This window comes from Phyllostomus discolor, chromosome 5, assembly GCF_004126475.2.
Source record: "Phyllostomus discolor isolate MPI-MPIP mPhyDis1 chromosome 5, mPhyDis1.pri.v3, whole genome shotgun sequence".
NCBI classification, from domain to species: domain Eukaryota; kingdom Metazoa; phylum Chordata; class Mammalia; order Chiroptera; family Phyllostomidae; genus Phyllostomus; species Phyllostomus discolor.
Window position 1 is genome coordinate 93,440,712 of NC_040907.2, and position 17,304 is coordinate 93,458,015.

The 17,304-nt window shown below is 39.2% G+C and overlaps 1 protein-coding gene across 4 annotated transcripts in view; it reads right to left on the reverse strand.

Moving 5' to 3' along the window:
* BPHL (biphenyl hydrolase like) overlaps nucleotides 1-17,304 on the reverse strand; it is a 32,414-nt gene that overhangs the window by 1,921 nt on the left and 13,189 nt on the right. For 3 of the 4 annotated variants that reach the window (XM_028512972.2, XM_036026586.1, XM_028512971.2), the window contains exons 5-6: nucleotides 10,524-10,655; nucleotides 5,422-5,545 (exon numbers count right to left, since the gene is read on the reverse strand). In XM_028512972.2, the coding sequence (XP_028368773.1) occupies nucleotides 5,422-5,545; nucleotides 10,524-10,655 (256 nt within the window). Of the gene's footprint in view, nucleotides 1-3,589; nucleotides 3,653-5,421; nucleotides 5,546-10,523; nucleotides 10,656-17,304 lie in introns of all 4 variants that reach the window. The other variant, XM_036026585.1, reaches the window with a different exon arrangement.

Genomic DNA, 17,304 nt, shown 5'->3' on the forward strand with positions numbered 1-17,304 from the left:
TGAGTATAAAGAAAGTTGCTCTTCTCCTTGATACTTTTTGGGGATCATTTCAAGTTCTTTAATACACCCTCCTTTAGGTCTAACACAAGAATCACTATACTTAAAGCCTACGTGTGTTCCTCTTTGGGAAAGTACCACACTAGACAGGAGTAAATATATAGGCTGTGAAGGTGATGTAGCAACTCTACTGCTGACCAAGATTCTCACCCAGATAACAAAGGGATCTAATCATATGATCCATGGAGAATGTTTTGCAAATAAGCACATTTCCCAGGAGAACAACTGGAAATTAAGGGGCATCAAGATGGTAAACAGAAGTTCCTATTTGCCAATGCAGGTTCCTTGTCGCATTTGGCACTTTTAGAAAAAGATGTGATTCTAGATCTTTTGAGAAATTAAAATATCTAGCCTCACAGTATAAATCCAGTGGTCGGTTTACTTCTTGATACAGTCCTTCTAGAATCTCACTCTTTACATCTCAGGTGGCAAAGGAGAAACAATGTTAGCATCCCTCCCTCAGTTGACCCTTCCACAGTTTCCGAATTAAGCTCTGAGGGCTGCAGATATGAACAAGGCCATAAATTATGTGCTGCAGCTTCTTTCTCCACTTGGGATATGATAATACTCTAAATTAGTTATGAACCCACAGAGTTTCCAGTAAGTCTGTGAGCATTTTTGTTTTAATTGAAAACCAAAGTAGGTTTCTGCCTGACTGCCTCCAAACAAGGATATGAGCTTTTTCATACCTTCAGACTCAAACTGAAATGTCGGCTCTTCCTGGTTCCCGGGCATTCAGAATTAGACCGCAGCTGTGCCTCATCTGTCCTGCGTCTCCACCTTCCTGACTCTGCTCCAGCTTGCCAACCAAAGATCTTGTACTTCTCAACCTTCATAACTGTGTGAACAATTCCTTATTCCTTATAGAAAATAAACCTATGTGTATGTATGTGTGTGTGTGTGTGTCCTATTGGTTCTGTTTCTCTGGAGAAACCTGACTAATAAATACACCCATACTCCTATACTAATGCTGAACACTGGGACGGAGGGCAACTTGCCTCTGACCTATCAAGCTATATCCTGTCTCCTGGGGCCTCTGATCACCTGCACTCATGCCAGCATTCTATCCACAGAACTGGCAGCTACTGTGTGCTGAGTTTTACGTGTTAAATGTGCAAATATGCACTCATCCCTCAAAAAATATTTTGAATGGTAGATACTATCACCCACATTTTACAGACAAGGAAACAGGGGCATGGAAATATATACTCACTGCCTAAATGAGTGACTGAGCCAGCATCCAAACCCACCTGAATGCTGCTGGTGCTCTTCACCACCACTACTGTGAATGTTGTTCAGGATCCCAAAATACCGATTCTGCTGCCCAGGTGAGACCCCATTTCCCACCTCCCCTTTGGATGACATTGGCCCTAGGTGCCACTATGTGCACATGGGTGTTATCCCTCATTCTTTCCCAGCTGGTCTGGCTCTCTGGCCCCAAAGCCAGAACATGAAGTTGGACCATAGTTTTTGGCCTGGAGTCACCAGTCAGTAATCCCTGGCCATCCACGGAGGCTTGGTCCCATGTGCCTCTTTTGCTCTCACATTCTCTTTCTTTCGGCAGGTACGACACTACATCCTGGGAAAGGTACTGACATGCTCAACAGGAGGAACACTAAATTCACATGCTAACAGCTGTAAAAGGGTATAAATAAGGAGCAGTGTGGCTTCAGATAGATAAGTAATTGGAGAAGGAGGAGAAAGTGGAGGAGGAGAAGACATCTGAGTTTCATTCTGAAGGATGACTACACTTGGCCAGGCAACCAAAGGAGGTGGGGGTGGAGGATTCCAGGTAGGGCGCTGGTCATTTGCAGCTGGGTCTCAAGTCCAGACCCTGACCTCTGTTGGGCCTGTAAGTCCTGACATCTGAGCATCTCCTTAGAAACACACTATCATGGGATGAACTGCATCCTCCCAAAATTTGTATGTTGAAGTCCTAACCCACAGTACTTCAGAGTGTAACCTTATTTGGATATAGGTCTTTAGAGAGATAATTAAGTTGCCCTGTCTGGTGTGGTTCGGTTGGAGCACCGTCCCATAACTGAAAGGTTATACATTTGATTCCTGGTCAGGGCACATATGGAAGGCAACCAATCAATGCTTCTCTCTGCGTGGATGTTATTCTCTGTCTTCCTCTCTCTCTAAAAAAGCATTGAAAAAAAAAGGTCTTTGTCCTTGGGTGAGGATTTAAAAAAAATAGGTAATTAGGTTAAAATGAGGATGTTAGGGACCACCCTAATATGATTGGTGTCCTTATAAGAAGAGGAGATTAGGACATAGACACAGACAAAACCATGTGAGGACACGGAGAAGACAGCTGTCTTCGAGCCAAGGAGAAAGGCCTCAGAGGAAATCAACCCTGCAGACACCTTCATCTCAGACTTCTAGCCTTCAGAACTGTGAGAAAATAAACATATTATTTAGCCTCCCAGTCTCTGGTATTCATTATAGCAGCTCTTACAGACTAATGCACATAACGAGCAGACACGCGGTTCAACAAGCTATGCAGTCATAAACTCCTCTGAGATGTCCGAGTCCCACTGCTTCCCGGAGCCCATCCACCCTACCTCCAAAGAGTCTGACGTGTGCCAACCTCTGCTCAATGCAAATTCTCTGAAAACAAGCTGGGGCTGGCCTCATGGGTGATGCATGTCTGATAAAAGGAGACACCCGAGCAGAGGCTGACTAGCTAGACAGGTGGTGAGTGATGTCAGTGCTTTTCCATCTCAGAAGGCGGGCTGGACAAGCAGGGGACACATAGGGGCTGGGACAGGACAAGGAGCCTCTAAGGGGCAAGGTCTGTTCCCTATCACTGTTGTAATAAGAACAGCTCTTACTTTGCAAGAGTTTGTTAGGAGGAAGGGTTCAATTGCCTAAAAATAAATTTTAAAATAGGAAACTTGAATGATCTCTAATGCCTCTTTGCTTCCAAGAGATTCCATCATTCTTCTCCAACAGAGAGAAACCAGAGACAAATTAACATGAGCAGGAAGCAGGCCTGCTGAACAACCCCACCCTTCATTAGCCTCATTCTGAGGACAGAAAGGCATTGGCTTCATATATGCTATTTGTTGGTAAAATCTTTGTGGGGCAGACTGGCTTAAACTTTAGTGATAAGCGTACCTTGCAAAGTAGTAAAACACTGAGTTCACTGGAGCTTGCTACACTGCGAACTGCTGTTGACAAGGGGCATGGTGTACCGAGTCACAGTATGACTTTGGTGCTTAAGGAATCCAAGTTCCTTTGGTTGGGTTCACAATAAACCACACCTGTTTTAGGTAAATTCATGTCGAACATAAAGGGCTGTTGTAGGAGAGGAAGGTGGTAGGTGTAAAATGCAAACCAGTTTTAGATAATCACTGCTCATAACACTTTACCTTCAACTGATTTGTTCCAAAGAATACTGCTCTAAGAAAATGACCTTCCATAAAATAGCCCACTGAAACATTAACATCTAAACAGTAAGGGAATATTTTTCTACCATGTTGATGTATTCTGTTGTTAGGAGATGGGTTTGAAACAGAATTCCTACATTAAACTTTCTTGCAGACTGACTTTTATTGAACCTGGCTCTCCAAGGGAACACATGTCTTTACTGTGAGAGTCAGTATACAAAAATTTGTCATTTCTGATGCTAGAAAACAATTAACCAGATCAGCAAGTATGTAATGCAGACATCTTACCATCATATTAAAATAAGAATACGTTTATGAGAGACAGCTGTGCTGTAGGGGAAAAGCACTAAAATAGGAGGAAAAAAACCTAGGATTTGTCTTTAACAGGTTATGCAACGCTGGGCAATTACTTAGCATCTCAGTCTTTATATTCTCATCTATAAAATGGGGACAATATTTCTTTTTCATAAGAAATATTTGTTTTTTGTAGCTGTAAAGTATAATTAGATTTTGTATGTAAAATGCCTTTTAAAATATAAAATGCTATATAAAGATAGAAATTATATAGATTTATGATACTAATATCTTACTATAGAATAAGAAGCATGCTCCCCATACTTGAATATTTTCTAAGAAACACAACATGGAATAGTGTCATTAGGAAGTAGTGGACTGTTTCTGCATCTGCTTTCCCAGCTGCACTCTGGGAGCTCTCGGGGCAGTGCTGGCCCACAGCAGGCATCATAAATTGGCTCATGGAAGGAAAGGAGAGAGGAAGAGGGAGAGAGAAAGAGAGAGGGAAAGGAACGGAAGGAGTAAGAGAAAGAGGAGAGAGTGAGGGAGGAAGGATTTTCTTAGGCTGCTAATAAAGGTCAATTTCAAAAGAATTCTATAGCAAAGATGTCCTGAGTAATGACAGTATTTCTGAAATTAATACGTAGTCTTTGAAGGGGTCAAGGCTCACCTGGGTCTTTATTTTCCAGTATAATTGCTAAAAACTGAGGTCACTGTCTTCTACTCACACATCATTTTCTCTTTCAGGATATGCATCCCTTGCATGTGAGGGAGATACTGAATTTATTCAACTTTGAATTTTCATCTTGATACAGCTGGCTATATATTTGAATTGGCAAAAGCTTGCTCTTGTGTCAGCCAAAATATTTAAAATATAAATTTCTGTTCTCCATACAAAAATGTATGGAAATGAAAAATAAAAATTTTGCTGACACATAAGTTTCAGTGATACCCAAAGCTGGCTGGCAGAAACAAAAATGCAAAGAATAAGCAACATGTATCTACTATTTAATCAAGTGAGCCACCAACATGGTTTGGTATATGTTGGTTTTATAATTCTGAATAATAATTTAATCATCTGATATGTACAAATTTAAGGCTAAAATAACACAAAAAAATTTAGAACATAATTTTCAGTGGAAAAAAGCAGCATCAGAGTTGAATACAGAACATGATTATTTTTATATTAAAAAAAGAGAAACAAAAAATGCTAGTAATAAAAGAATTTAAATGATTGGCAAGCAAAAGGCTATTATTTTCTTCTTTTGGTTTAACAGATTTTCCTTATTGGAAAGGGAGTGGTTTTGTAATAATAGTGTTAAAATTCCCAAATTACACAAAATTGTTTTAGTTAACAATGATTCCTATGAATCTTAACCTGTCACCAGTGTCACAGAACTTAGTATGTATTAGCACAGTTCACAGCAACAACAAGAGATATTTACCTGAGAATCCCCTTCCTTGTGATTACTGGTTCCCCACAAATCAGGGGTCCTTTTTTTCCCTATGTCTCTGGACCCTGTATACAGTGGTACTGCTTATTGTCATTGGCAAAATGGGAGTCAGGGTCCACTTTAAAAGATCTCAACCTTCATCATTCTTTTTGTTATTATAGCTTCTCCCATTTTCTTCAGAAGCCGTAGAGGCACAGAATGATGGAACGGAGACGACTTACCGTGACCCGCTCACGTGTTTGTGTATGAAGTCAGCATGAAAACGTGGGACTAGGGGATCCTTTTCACCATGCACAATCAAGGTGGGGCACTGAATCAGGGGCAGCAAGTGCCGGCAGATATTACCTGAAAAACAAATGCACGGGTAGTGGGCTTTACGGTGACCATTTCAGAGGGTAAGGAGAAGCTGAGAGCTGGGGCAAGTTGTACCTCCCTTTAGACCTCAGTGACCCAGTGCATTAAATTAGGTGGGGTGTGAGGGCCTACCAGCTCTACCCTTCTTTGGGTTTTCCTTTCTGTTTCTCTGTTTTTTAAATTTTATTTTAACACTTTATTAGTGAACAAGTAGTTTTGCCTGATTTAAATTAAAAATTCGGACTTCTGGCCAAGATGGAGGTGTAGGTAGACACACTGTGCCTCCTCACACAACCAAAAGGACAACAACAATTTAAAAACAAAAAACAACCAGAACTGACAGAAAATCGAACTGTATGGAAGTCCGACAACCAAGGAGTTAGAGAAGAAACATTCACCCAGACCGGTAGGAGGAGAAGAGACAGGCAATTGGGCAGAGAGGACTCGTGGCAAGGCGGTGGCTGGAGGACCCAGTGAGGCAGCAGATTGTGGAACGGGGCGTGTGAGGCTGCAGCTGGTGGACCCAGTGGTCCCACCTTTGTGTGCAGATAAACCAGGTGAAACTGGGGAGCGGGACAGACTGCACAACCCAGGGTCCCAGCGCAGGGAAATAAAGCCTCAAACCACCGATTGAAAATACCAGTGAGGGTTGAGGCGACACTGGGAGGAACTCCCAGCCTCACAGGAAAGTTCATTGGAGAGACCCACAGGGTCCTAGAATGTACACAAACCCACCCACATGGGAATCAGCACCAGAAGGGCCCAATTTGTTTGTGGGAAGTGAGGGAAGTGACTGAAATTCGGCAGAGAGCGGGGCATTGTTTCGTTTCAGATCCTTCCCCACATACAGCATCACAACTCAGAGTTACGGGCGAGTCAAGACAAAAAAAATGGCCCAAACGAAAGAATAGATCAAAGCTCCAAAAAAAATATAACTGAGCGATGAAGAGATAGCCAACCTATGATATGCATAGTTCAAAACACTGGTAATTGGGATGCTCACAGAATTGTTTGAATTTGGCCACAAATTAGAGGGAAAAGTGAAGACTATGAAAAGTGAAATAAAGGAAAATGTACAGGGAAATAATAGTGATGGGTAGGAAACTGGGACTCAAATCAATGGTGTGGACCAGAAGGAAGAAAGAAACATTCAGTCAGAAAAGAATGAAGAAACAAGAATTCAAAAAAATGAGGAGAGGTTTAGGAACCTCCAGGACATCTTTAAATGTTCCAACATCTGAATTATAGGGGTACCAGAAGGAGAAGAGAAAGAACAAAAAATAACGAAGGAGAACTTCCCCAATCTGGCAAAGGAAATAGACTTCTAGGGAGTCCAAGAAACTCAGAGAGTCCCAAAGAAGTTGGACCCAAGAAGGAACACACCAGGATACATCATAATTACATTAGCCAAGATTAAAATGAAGGAGAGAACCCTAGAAGGAGCAAGAGATGAGGAGACAGTTACCTACAAAGGAGTTCCCATAAGACTCTCAGCTGATTTCTTAAAAGAGATCTTACAAGCAAGAAGGGCTGGAAAGAAGTATTCCAAGTCATGAAAGGTAAGGACCTACATCCAAGATTATGCTATCCAGCAAAGCTACCATTTAGAATGGAAAGGCAGATAAAGTGCTTCTCAGATAAGGTCAAGTTAAAGGAGTTCATCATCACCAAGCCCCTATTATATGAAATGTTAAAGGGATTTATCTAACAAAAAGAACATTAAAAAATACGAACAATAAAATGACAATAATCTCACAGTTATTAACAACCACACCTAAAACAAACAAACAAAAAAACAATCTAAGCAAACAACTAGAACAGGAACAGAACCACAGAAATGGAGATCACAAAGAGGGTTATCAACAGGGGAATGGGAGGAGCAGAGAGGAGGAAAAGGTACAGAGAATAAGTAGCATAGATGGTAGGTAGAAAATAGACCAGGGGAAGGTAAGAATAGTATGGGAAATGTAGAAGCCAAATAATTTGTAAGTATGACACATGGACATAAACTAAGGGGAGGGGGAAATGTGGGTGGGAGGGCGTGCACAGCTTGGAGGGGAGTGAAGGGGGAAAATGGGACAACTGTAAGAGCATAAGCAATAAAATATATTTAAAAAATAAAATACAGTATTTTAACTGTAAAAAATAAATTAATTCAAAATTCACGTAAAACAGTAAGAAATACAAACAAAAACCCACAGCTCTTCATATGACATAGAGGCAGTTCCCAGTTTGCAAAACCACAGTAGGTGCTTGGCCATCTGATAAGCTCCTCCTGTGAAATAATGTCTGAACTGGTCCTTGGGGTCCCAGCTAGACCTCAACGGTCATATACCTCACAATGAAGTTACATTTTATAGCTCCTCCTCATCCCTCCTACCTCTCTGACATTCCTGACTCATATACAGTTGAAAGATTAGAAGATTCACTCCCATGCATAGCAACATTTCTAAGTTCCTCTCCCCCCCACCTTCCACCTGTGAAGTTTTAGTGGTTCCTTAGCCACTTGAGTTTCAACCCTCTCCTCTGGTAGAACAGGAATAAATCATAGTTCCCTGGGTGGTCAAGGGGCTAAAAAGAGATGCCATAGTACTGGCTGACACCCAGCAGATACTCCATAGAGCCAGCTCCTTCTCCCTCCTGCCTTCCCCTGCCTGTGTCAGAAAGAAAGCATGGCAGCTCTGAGAAAGCTAGGAGCCAGCCCAGGGGGAGTTGCCCCCTCCTCTTCAGTTGGGGGTTTGAATGAGAAGGTGACAGGCAGAACAGGGTAATACTTCTCTAGGTCTCTGAAGATGACCCCCTCCTGTCCCTGAGATGACACGCATCTGCCAACTGTATACTCAGATAATTAAAGCTGGCATTACTGAGTGTTCACTATACATTAGGAACTGTTCAAATTATTTAATAACCATAAAACACTTATGGTAGTTAAGTGCATGTTTTAACTCACTTAGTATGTACAATTATTTATAAATCAAGTACTTTTATTAAGCACTTACTCTGTACTTAGTACTGTACCAAAGCTGAACCTAAACAACTCAATTTGTCCTCAGAACAACTTTATGAGGTAGTTATTAGTATCCCTAGTTCTCAGACAGGAAGTTACAGCTTAGAGAAGCTAAGTGATTTGCCTGAATCCATTCTAACAGCAAGCCAAGTGGCAAAACCAGAATGCACACCAGGCCTGTCTAACTCCAAATCTGTGCAGTCAGTCCCTGTGCTAGGTCTGAGCATCTTTAAACTCAAGTGTGCAACCAGAAAAAAGGGCTCCTCTCAAATTAACTAGTACAGAAGGAGATAGTACTTCATTAACAATCTTGCTGTAAGATGATTGACACACTGCTAGATTCTTTGTATTACATTTTTTCACTCTATTTCCCTTTTTTAAAAAAAGATTTTATTTTTTAGAGTTTTAGGTTTACAGCAAAAGTGAGTGGAAGGTACAGAGACTGCCCCCACACGTGGCCTTCCCCACTACCAACACCCCCGAGTGGTGCATTTTCACAGACAGTGAACCCCCAATGGCGTATCATTGCCACCCGAAGTCCATCATTTCCCTCAGGGATCACCCTTGGTGCTGTGCATTCTGTGCATTTCAACAGATGTGTAATGACACGTATCTAGTATAGTACCATAGAGAACATTTTCACTGTCCTGAAATTCCTCTCTGTGGCCGTTCTAATAGGTGAAAAGTGGGATCTCATTTCTGTTTGGTCCATCTTTTAATTGGGTTGTTTTCTTATTGTTCAATTTTAAGAATTCTTTGTATTCTGGATAACAGCCCTTTATCAGATGGGTCTTTTATAAATATTTTCTCCCAGTCCGTGGCTTGTCTTTTCATTCTTTTGACGGTGTCTGTTGCAGAGCACAAGTTTTTAATTTTAACAAATACAGGACATATTTTTTTAACTCATTTAATTCTTCTTCTACCTATTGGCAATCTGACATTTTCCCCTACTCTCTTCAAGAAAACAGAAGTTTACATTTCACAAAGTTGTCTTCTTTAATGCAGAACTGTCTCAGATATTGTTTTATAGCAGTTTTTTTGTTTGCTTTAAAAGCCAAGGAAAACAGATTCCAGGGACCTAGTTCTATGAGTGGGTACTGTGTTTGAACAGCATATATTTGCTCTTTTGAACTTAAACCAAGAAAGTAACTTTTCCAAATGTCCTGTTCATTGTGAAGGTTTTGACAGATGACTCATTCTGGAAATTATTAGTTAAGACATCAAATTGATCCTTCAATCACAATGATTTTATAACTGAATGTGCTTCAAGATTATATTTTAGCTACTTTATATTCTTTCAGCAATTAAAAAAAGAAAAATGAGACATTAAAAATGTAAATATTTATATAAAATACTTTTAGATTTTTTCTTGAAGATGTTAATTTTTACTGTAATTGGACACCATGTCAATTTTTCAGATAAACACAGGGAGACATTGATCAGGGCTGAAGTCTATAATTTAGTTCTGAAGATGGAAAAAGAAGTGAACACTCTCTTCCTCAAACTAATGCTGCTGGGGCTAAAGGTCGTGACAGAAAGTCCCTCCTTCTTTGTCCTAGGGTAACTTGTCTAAATGTGCAAAAAGAAAAATTATGGTATATATTGCAGCTTGTTTGTTTTCGAATTACTCATTCTGAAATTAGAAAATAAGGACTATTTGAGGCTTCTGGAGAATTATTTTGTTATCACACACAAAGGAGTAGAAGAAAAAAGGACAGTCTGCTATTAAAGACTCAAAATTATAAACCTTTACACTATATACAATCTGTCTCTAGTTAAAGGTGGATTTAATTCACAAGAACTTGTATTGTATATAGTCAATAGTATTCTCTGTTCATACATCAGGGTGTAAGGATAGTGGGTGAATGCATTAAACCCTGAGGAATTCTGGAACATCAGGGGAGGAATTAAAGCAACCTTTATAATCAGCAAAGTAACCATTCAATAGTTCATGTAACCTACCATCCGGAAGATGTTTAAACTGTTTTATGCCATCCACCCACTTTTCACAGGTTTTTGCAAAGTACTCATACCCATATAGGGTTTCTAGAGGCTTTTTTATTTTCTCACTCCACTTGGAAACATCTCGGATACCTGAAAAATAGAAGTGTGGAAAGAACAGGTTTAGTGTCATATTAAAATTTACCTTTAAATATTCTAAGCATAGTCCAGCTCAAAGCCATTACTTGCTGTTCTGTCTGCCTGGAATGCTTCCCCAGGTTTCTCTAGAGCTCACTCCTCACTTCATCCAGGGCAGTAAGGCCTTGCCTTCCTGACCACCCTCCTTCCAGCTATTCCGCTTAGCATGTCCCATTACTTTGCAGTGTTTTCTATGTCAGTGGCTGAGTGTCTGTCTCTCCACTGGGATGTAAGCCTCAGTGTAAGGGACTGGGCTATGTTTTGTTCCCCACTGTACCCCCAGGGCCTAGACCAGTGCTTGGTACAAAATAGGCACACAACAAATTCTTACAAAGTGCAAGACATTAGATCTTCCTTTAATCATTCTGTTAAAGGTATATGATAAAAAAAAAGACATTCCTCTAATTAGGGTCACTTGAGTAAGAGAGACATTATTTATAATAGAGGGTTTTTTATTTCTGAATTGCATTTATGTACATTGAGAAATGCACACAAATTACTTATTTTAATTTCTTCTACTGAAGAGATATGGGTATGAAAAAGGCTAACTACTAACTTCAAACTATACCATAGAGGATTCACTATTAGAAAAGGAAATGATAGCCAAAAAACACCTTTAAAATAAATAAACACATTCTATTACTTAGCCTAATCTTTTCCATACTTTAAGTACAGTGAGATAAAGATTCTAATCCTCCTGAGCATATTAAAAATTGCTCATGTAGAGCTTTTAATACAGTGCTTATGATACAAGGTGCACCTTAAATATACCATGACGTAATGATATGAATTCACACTGAACAACAACTTAGCATTCTGGACAGTGCCAAGAAGCAGGCAGACACCTAATATATACTTAGTAAATGGAAATAACGAAATGGAGAAAAAACTGCTACTTACAACTATAACTGCCTTCTAAGGAAGGAAGATCCTGTTATAGTGCCTGCCTTTCTTCTGCGATTGGTTTAACTCTGCAGAGGTATGCCCAGAATTGAATATAGAGGCTGAGGAGAGCTGAAATTCTCTGTGCAAAAGTGAAAAGACTTCAGAAAGGGGTGTAGAGAGAACCTGAAAGTTAAGAGGTAGGAGGAGGTTTGGGAAAAAGAAAAAGGAAAGTTGAAGAGAGGGGAATGGAGAGGGGCGCTAGCAAGATGGTGTGAAGATGGCCAGTCAGAAATTCCCTGTAGATGCAATACTACTCAGCTGTAAAAAAGGAGGAAATCTTACCCTTTGCAACAGCATGGATGGACCTAGAGAACATTATGCTAAGTGAAATAAGCCAGTCCAAGAAAGACAAATACCAGATGATTTCACTTACGTGTGGAATATAATGAATAAAAACACCTAACAAACAAAATAGAAACAGACTCATTGATACAGAGAAAAGACTGACAGCTGTCAGAAGTGCAGAGGGGCTGGGTGAAAAAGATAAAGGGATTAAGCAAAAAAAAAAAAAGACTTCATAGACACAGACAACACTATTGTGATTACCAGAGGGAAAGGGGAGTGGAGGGATTTAAAAATAAATAAAAAAAATCTCCCTGTAGATATTTCTATTGCTGGCTATATAGCAGACCACACCCTCTGACAGGTCCTCTTACAGTGAGACAACTAGATCTTTATAACACATAGTTTTTGTTGCATTATTGGAGTTGCAGTAATTAGTGGACTAGATTATGAGTATATGTATGTGTAAAAGAAAGTAAATGCTGAAAGTAGAGGAAAGAGTGGTAAAGCTACTGAAAGACAGGGTTGCTTTTGGGGGGAAAGTGACTATCACTGGGGCTGGGAGGGTAGAGCTGAACCTGAGATCCCTGGGTTAGGCCGAGATGAAAATGGCCTTGACCTGGTCTGACCCTGTGGTCCCCAAGAGTGAATACACATATTGGTGAAGGAAAGCAATCTCAACAATGTTCATTGGTTTTCTGTTTGTTTCCAAAGTAAGAATAAGCATTTACTCCTAATCAAAGATCCCAAAACAGAATCTTCACAAAGCTAATGAAAAAACTAGAAAACTGGAAGAGAAAGCTTTAAAAATTATGCAGAACACCACACCGAGAGATAAGAAGATGAACCAGGGATAGGAAAGATGGAAAGATAAGGTCCACAAAGTCCAATCAGTCCCAGAAAAGTAGGAAGGAAGAATGGCAGACATGAAATATTTGAAAGGAACAAGCAAGAATGTTTTCAGAAGTGATAAAAGATAAGAATCCACAAACAAAATGTAATTCAAATAAGAGAAATAAAAAGAAGGCACACTTAGAAACAGAATGGTAAATCAGCAATATATCTAAGAAAAATAGAAAATCTGAACAACAGGCTGATATAAGACACATCACTTCAAAGGAAGGTAAATTAGACTGACAAAACTTCTCAACCGCAGCTACGGAAAGCAGAAGAGAGTGTAATATTTGAGAAAATAGTTTTTCATTGATATTTGCATTCTTAGCTAAACAATCTTTCAAGAGTGAAGGTGACATAAAACACATTCTTGGGTAACAACTGAGTGTACTATTACCAGACTTGCCCTTAAAGAATGTCTAAAGAACCACTTCAGGAAAGAGAGAGAAGATCTTAGAAGGGATGTCTGAGATGAAAAAAGGAAAGGTGAGTAAAGTAATTGACAGTTTGGTAAATGTAAAAACAAATACAACTCACTAAACCAATGAGAAAATAAGACATTGTAACATTTCCTTACTTTAAATTAAACAGTTCTGTCCATAAAGAGAGGCAAAGAAAAGCTACAAGCTATACAACATAACTACTAACACAATTACTAACTAGCAAGAGTTATTATTAAAAAATGAAAAACAACCCCTCTGCAAACCAGTAACACTGAAATAATATTGGGAGTGTTCTTATATGTTGTTACACCTGATAAGGTATACCTGTTACATATACTATATTATATGTATAACTATTACAAAATAAAAATTTAAAAATCAGTAAAAAGGAATAGAGTCCTACCCAAGATGAAGGTGTAGGTAGACACACTGTGCCTCCTCACACAAGCAAAAGAAGAGAACAACCAATTCAAAAACAAAAAAACAACCAGAACTGCCAGGAAATTGAACTGCATGGAAGTCTGACAATCAAGGAGTTAAAGATGAAACATTCATTCAAGCTGGTAAGAGGGGCAGAGATGGGCAGCTGAGGCAAGAGGACATGCAGCAAGGAGGTGGATCAAGGACCAGGTGGTCCCACTTTTGTGTGCAGATAAACCGGGAAGAACAACAGAGGAGCAAGACAGACTGCGCAACCCAGGGTTCCAGCATGGGCAAAATAAAGCCTCAGAAATTCTGGCTGTAAAAACCTGTGGGGGTTGTGGTGGTGGGAGAAACTTCCAGTTTCTTGAAAGTGGGATGAGAGCTGAACAAGCAGTATTGTTCACTCTCTGACCCCTCTCCCACAGACAGAGCCAAAATGCAGCAAAAAGGGTTGCCCCACCATGAAGAATACCTAAGGCTCCACCCCTTACAATGTAACAGGTGCACCAAGACAAAGAAATATGGCCCAAATGAAAGAACAGATCAAAACTCCAGAAAAAGAACTAAGTGACGAGAAGACAGCCAGTCTATCAGATTCAGAGTTCAAAACACTGGTAATCAGGATGCTCACAGAAATGATTGAGTATAGCCACAAAACAAAGGAAGAAGTAGAGGCTATGCAAAGTGAAATAAAGCAAAATATACAGGGAACCAACTGTGAAAGGAAGGAAACTGGGACTCAAATAAACAATTGGGAATAAGAGGAAGAAATAAACATTCCACTGGAACAGAATGAAGAAACAAGAATTCAAAAAAAAAATGAGGAGAGGCTTAGGAACCTCTGGGACAACTTTAAATGTTCCAATATATAAATCATAGGGCTGCTGGAGGAAGAGCAAGAAATTGAAAACTTATTTGAACAAATAATGAAAGAAAACTTCCCCATTCTGGTGAAGGAAGTAGACATACACATCAGGGAAGCTCAGAGAATCCCAGAAAGGTTGGACCCAAGGAAGAATACACTAAGATACATCATAATTATATTACTCAAGATTAAAGATAAGGAGAGAATCTTAAAAGCAACAAGAGAAAAACAGAGAGTTACCTACAAAGGAGTTCCCATAAGACTGCCAGCTGATTTCTCAAAAGAGATCTTGCAGGCAAGAAGGGGCTGGAAAGGAGTATTCCAAGTCATGGAAGGCAAGGACCTACATCCAAGATTGCTCTATCCAGCAAAGCTATCATTTAGAATGGAAAGGTAGATAAAGTGCTTCCCAAATAGGATAAAGTTAAAGGAGTTCATCATCACCAAGCCCTTATTATATGAAATGTTAAAGGGACTTATCCAAGAAAGAGAAGAAGAGTAAAACTATGAATAGTAAAATAATAACAAACTCACAACTATCAACAACTGAACCTAAAAAAAACAAAATCAAAAACAAACTAAGCAAACAACTAGAATAGGAACAGAATCGCAGAAATGGAGATCATATGGAGGGATATCAGTGGGCAAGGGAAAGGTGGAAAATGGGGGAAAAGTTACAGGGAGGGAATAAGAAGTGTAAATGGTAGGTACAAAATAAACAGGGAGAGGTTAAGAATAGTATGGGAAATGGAGAAGCCAAAGAACTTCTATACATAAGCCATGGACATGAACTAAGTGGTGGGGTGGGGGGAATTGCTGGAGGGAATTGAATTGGGGTAACTGGTGGAGGGGTATAAAGGAGAGAAAAAAATGTAACAACTATAATAGCATAATCAGTAAAATGTACTTAAAAAAGAAATGATATGAATAGGTATAGTAGAGAAGAAACCCCAGTGGTCATAAACACATAAAAAGATTTTCATCCCTACTAGTAATAGAAAAATGCAAATTTAGAACCCCCCAATAAAATACCAAAATACCATTTTACACCCCTTTGACTGGCTAAAATTAAGATGTGTGATGATTCCAAGTTTTTCTGAGTATTTAAGATAAAGTGTCTCATATGTTGCTGGTAGAAGTGTAAATTTATTTATTTGCAAAACAATCTGTCACTTATAATGGGACATACTTGCATTCCACAATACTCAGCAATTTCATACACCCTAGAGAGACACTGTTACTCATATGCCTCACAGGACATACACAAGAATGCTCATAACAACACTGGAAACAGAACAACTGTCCATTGATAAAGGAAAGGGAAAATAAAATGCAACATGTTTGCTCAATGAAATATGATACAGCAACATCATGAATGAATCTCAGAAACACAATGTTCAGTGAAGAGTGAGTCATAGGAAACAAGTCACAGTATAGAATCCCTTTGTGTAGCTAAAAAAAAATTCTATAATCAAATATATAATAATATAAAATATGTTTAATTTATTTCTTATATGATATAGTATTAAACATTAATGTTAATATATAATTTTAATAGCTTTATATAATATTTTAAATTTATGTGTTTTACAAATTTTTACAAAGTAAATAAAGGCCCCTGTGGTGGGAAGGCAAAAACCTTTTAAGAACCAAATTAGCTGATGTTCAGTATGGAGATATTTTTCTTGTGAAAATGTAAATTTCTCCACTTGGGACAGCAAAAGATCCTTAAAATGAACCAGGCATTTGGAGCAAGTGGTATCTATGGGAATGAGAAATCTTGGGTAAAACCTTAGACTCCCACAATAAACATTACTGAAATCTCAAGGGACAGGGAAATCCAGCTGCAGCTGAGGCAAGCCAGATGTTCATATTGAGCACTGTGGTTAATAAAATAGGCTTGGAAGTCATACTGCCTACATTTGAATCCCAGCTCTTGTACTTACTAGCTCTAAGACCCTGAGCAAGTTCTTTAACCTCTCTGTGCTACAGTTTCCTTATCTAAAAATTTAGAATTATAATAACATTATGGCATAAAAGCAAGTAAGTTAGACAGGATATGCACTAACAACAGTGCCTGGCATATTACAAGCACTTAAAAATAGTCTATGTAATGCCCCATCTGGGTAGCTCAGTTGGTTAGAGCACCATCCCGATATGCCAGGGTTTGTGGTTTGTTGTTCCACAAAAAGTCAATGTCTCTCTCTCTCTCCCCCCCTTCCTCTCTCTCTCTAAAATCAAAAATAAAACTTAAAAAAATTCTATGTATTTATTTAGTATATTTACTTCTGTCCTCTTCTTTTCAAGAGGAAGCCAGTTTACACCAAAGCATAATTTCCACCAAAAATGAGTAGTAATTATGTTTCATAGTTAAGTTCATAAAACAGCCATTTGAATCGAACTGTTTGCTGGTCCAAAACAACTAATTTCTATCCAAAAGTAAATTGATATTTTTTGAGCATATAATTTGTGACAGGTGCTGGAATCTTAATGAAGAAAACACTTATTCATCATTAATTAGCGAGTTAATCCAGTAAACATTATTTGAAGTCTGCTGTGTGTTAGTCACAACAGATACAAACTTGAATGAGATTGCAGTCTCTGCTGTTTAGTCAAGGACTGGTAAACAAGCATGGTATTAGACGTGCTTGGTGTCATGGGAAAGCATGGGGGAGGACAGAAGAGGGCTAGTGAGCTCCAGGCAGTGGCATCAGTGCTGGGTGGGCTTTCTAGAGGGTAAACACTGATGTGT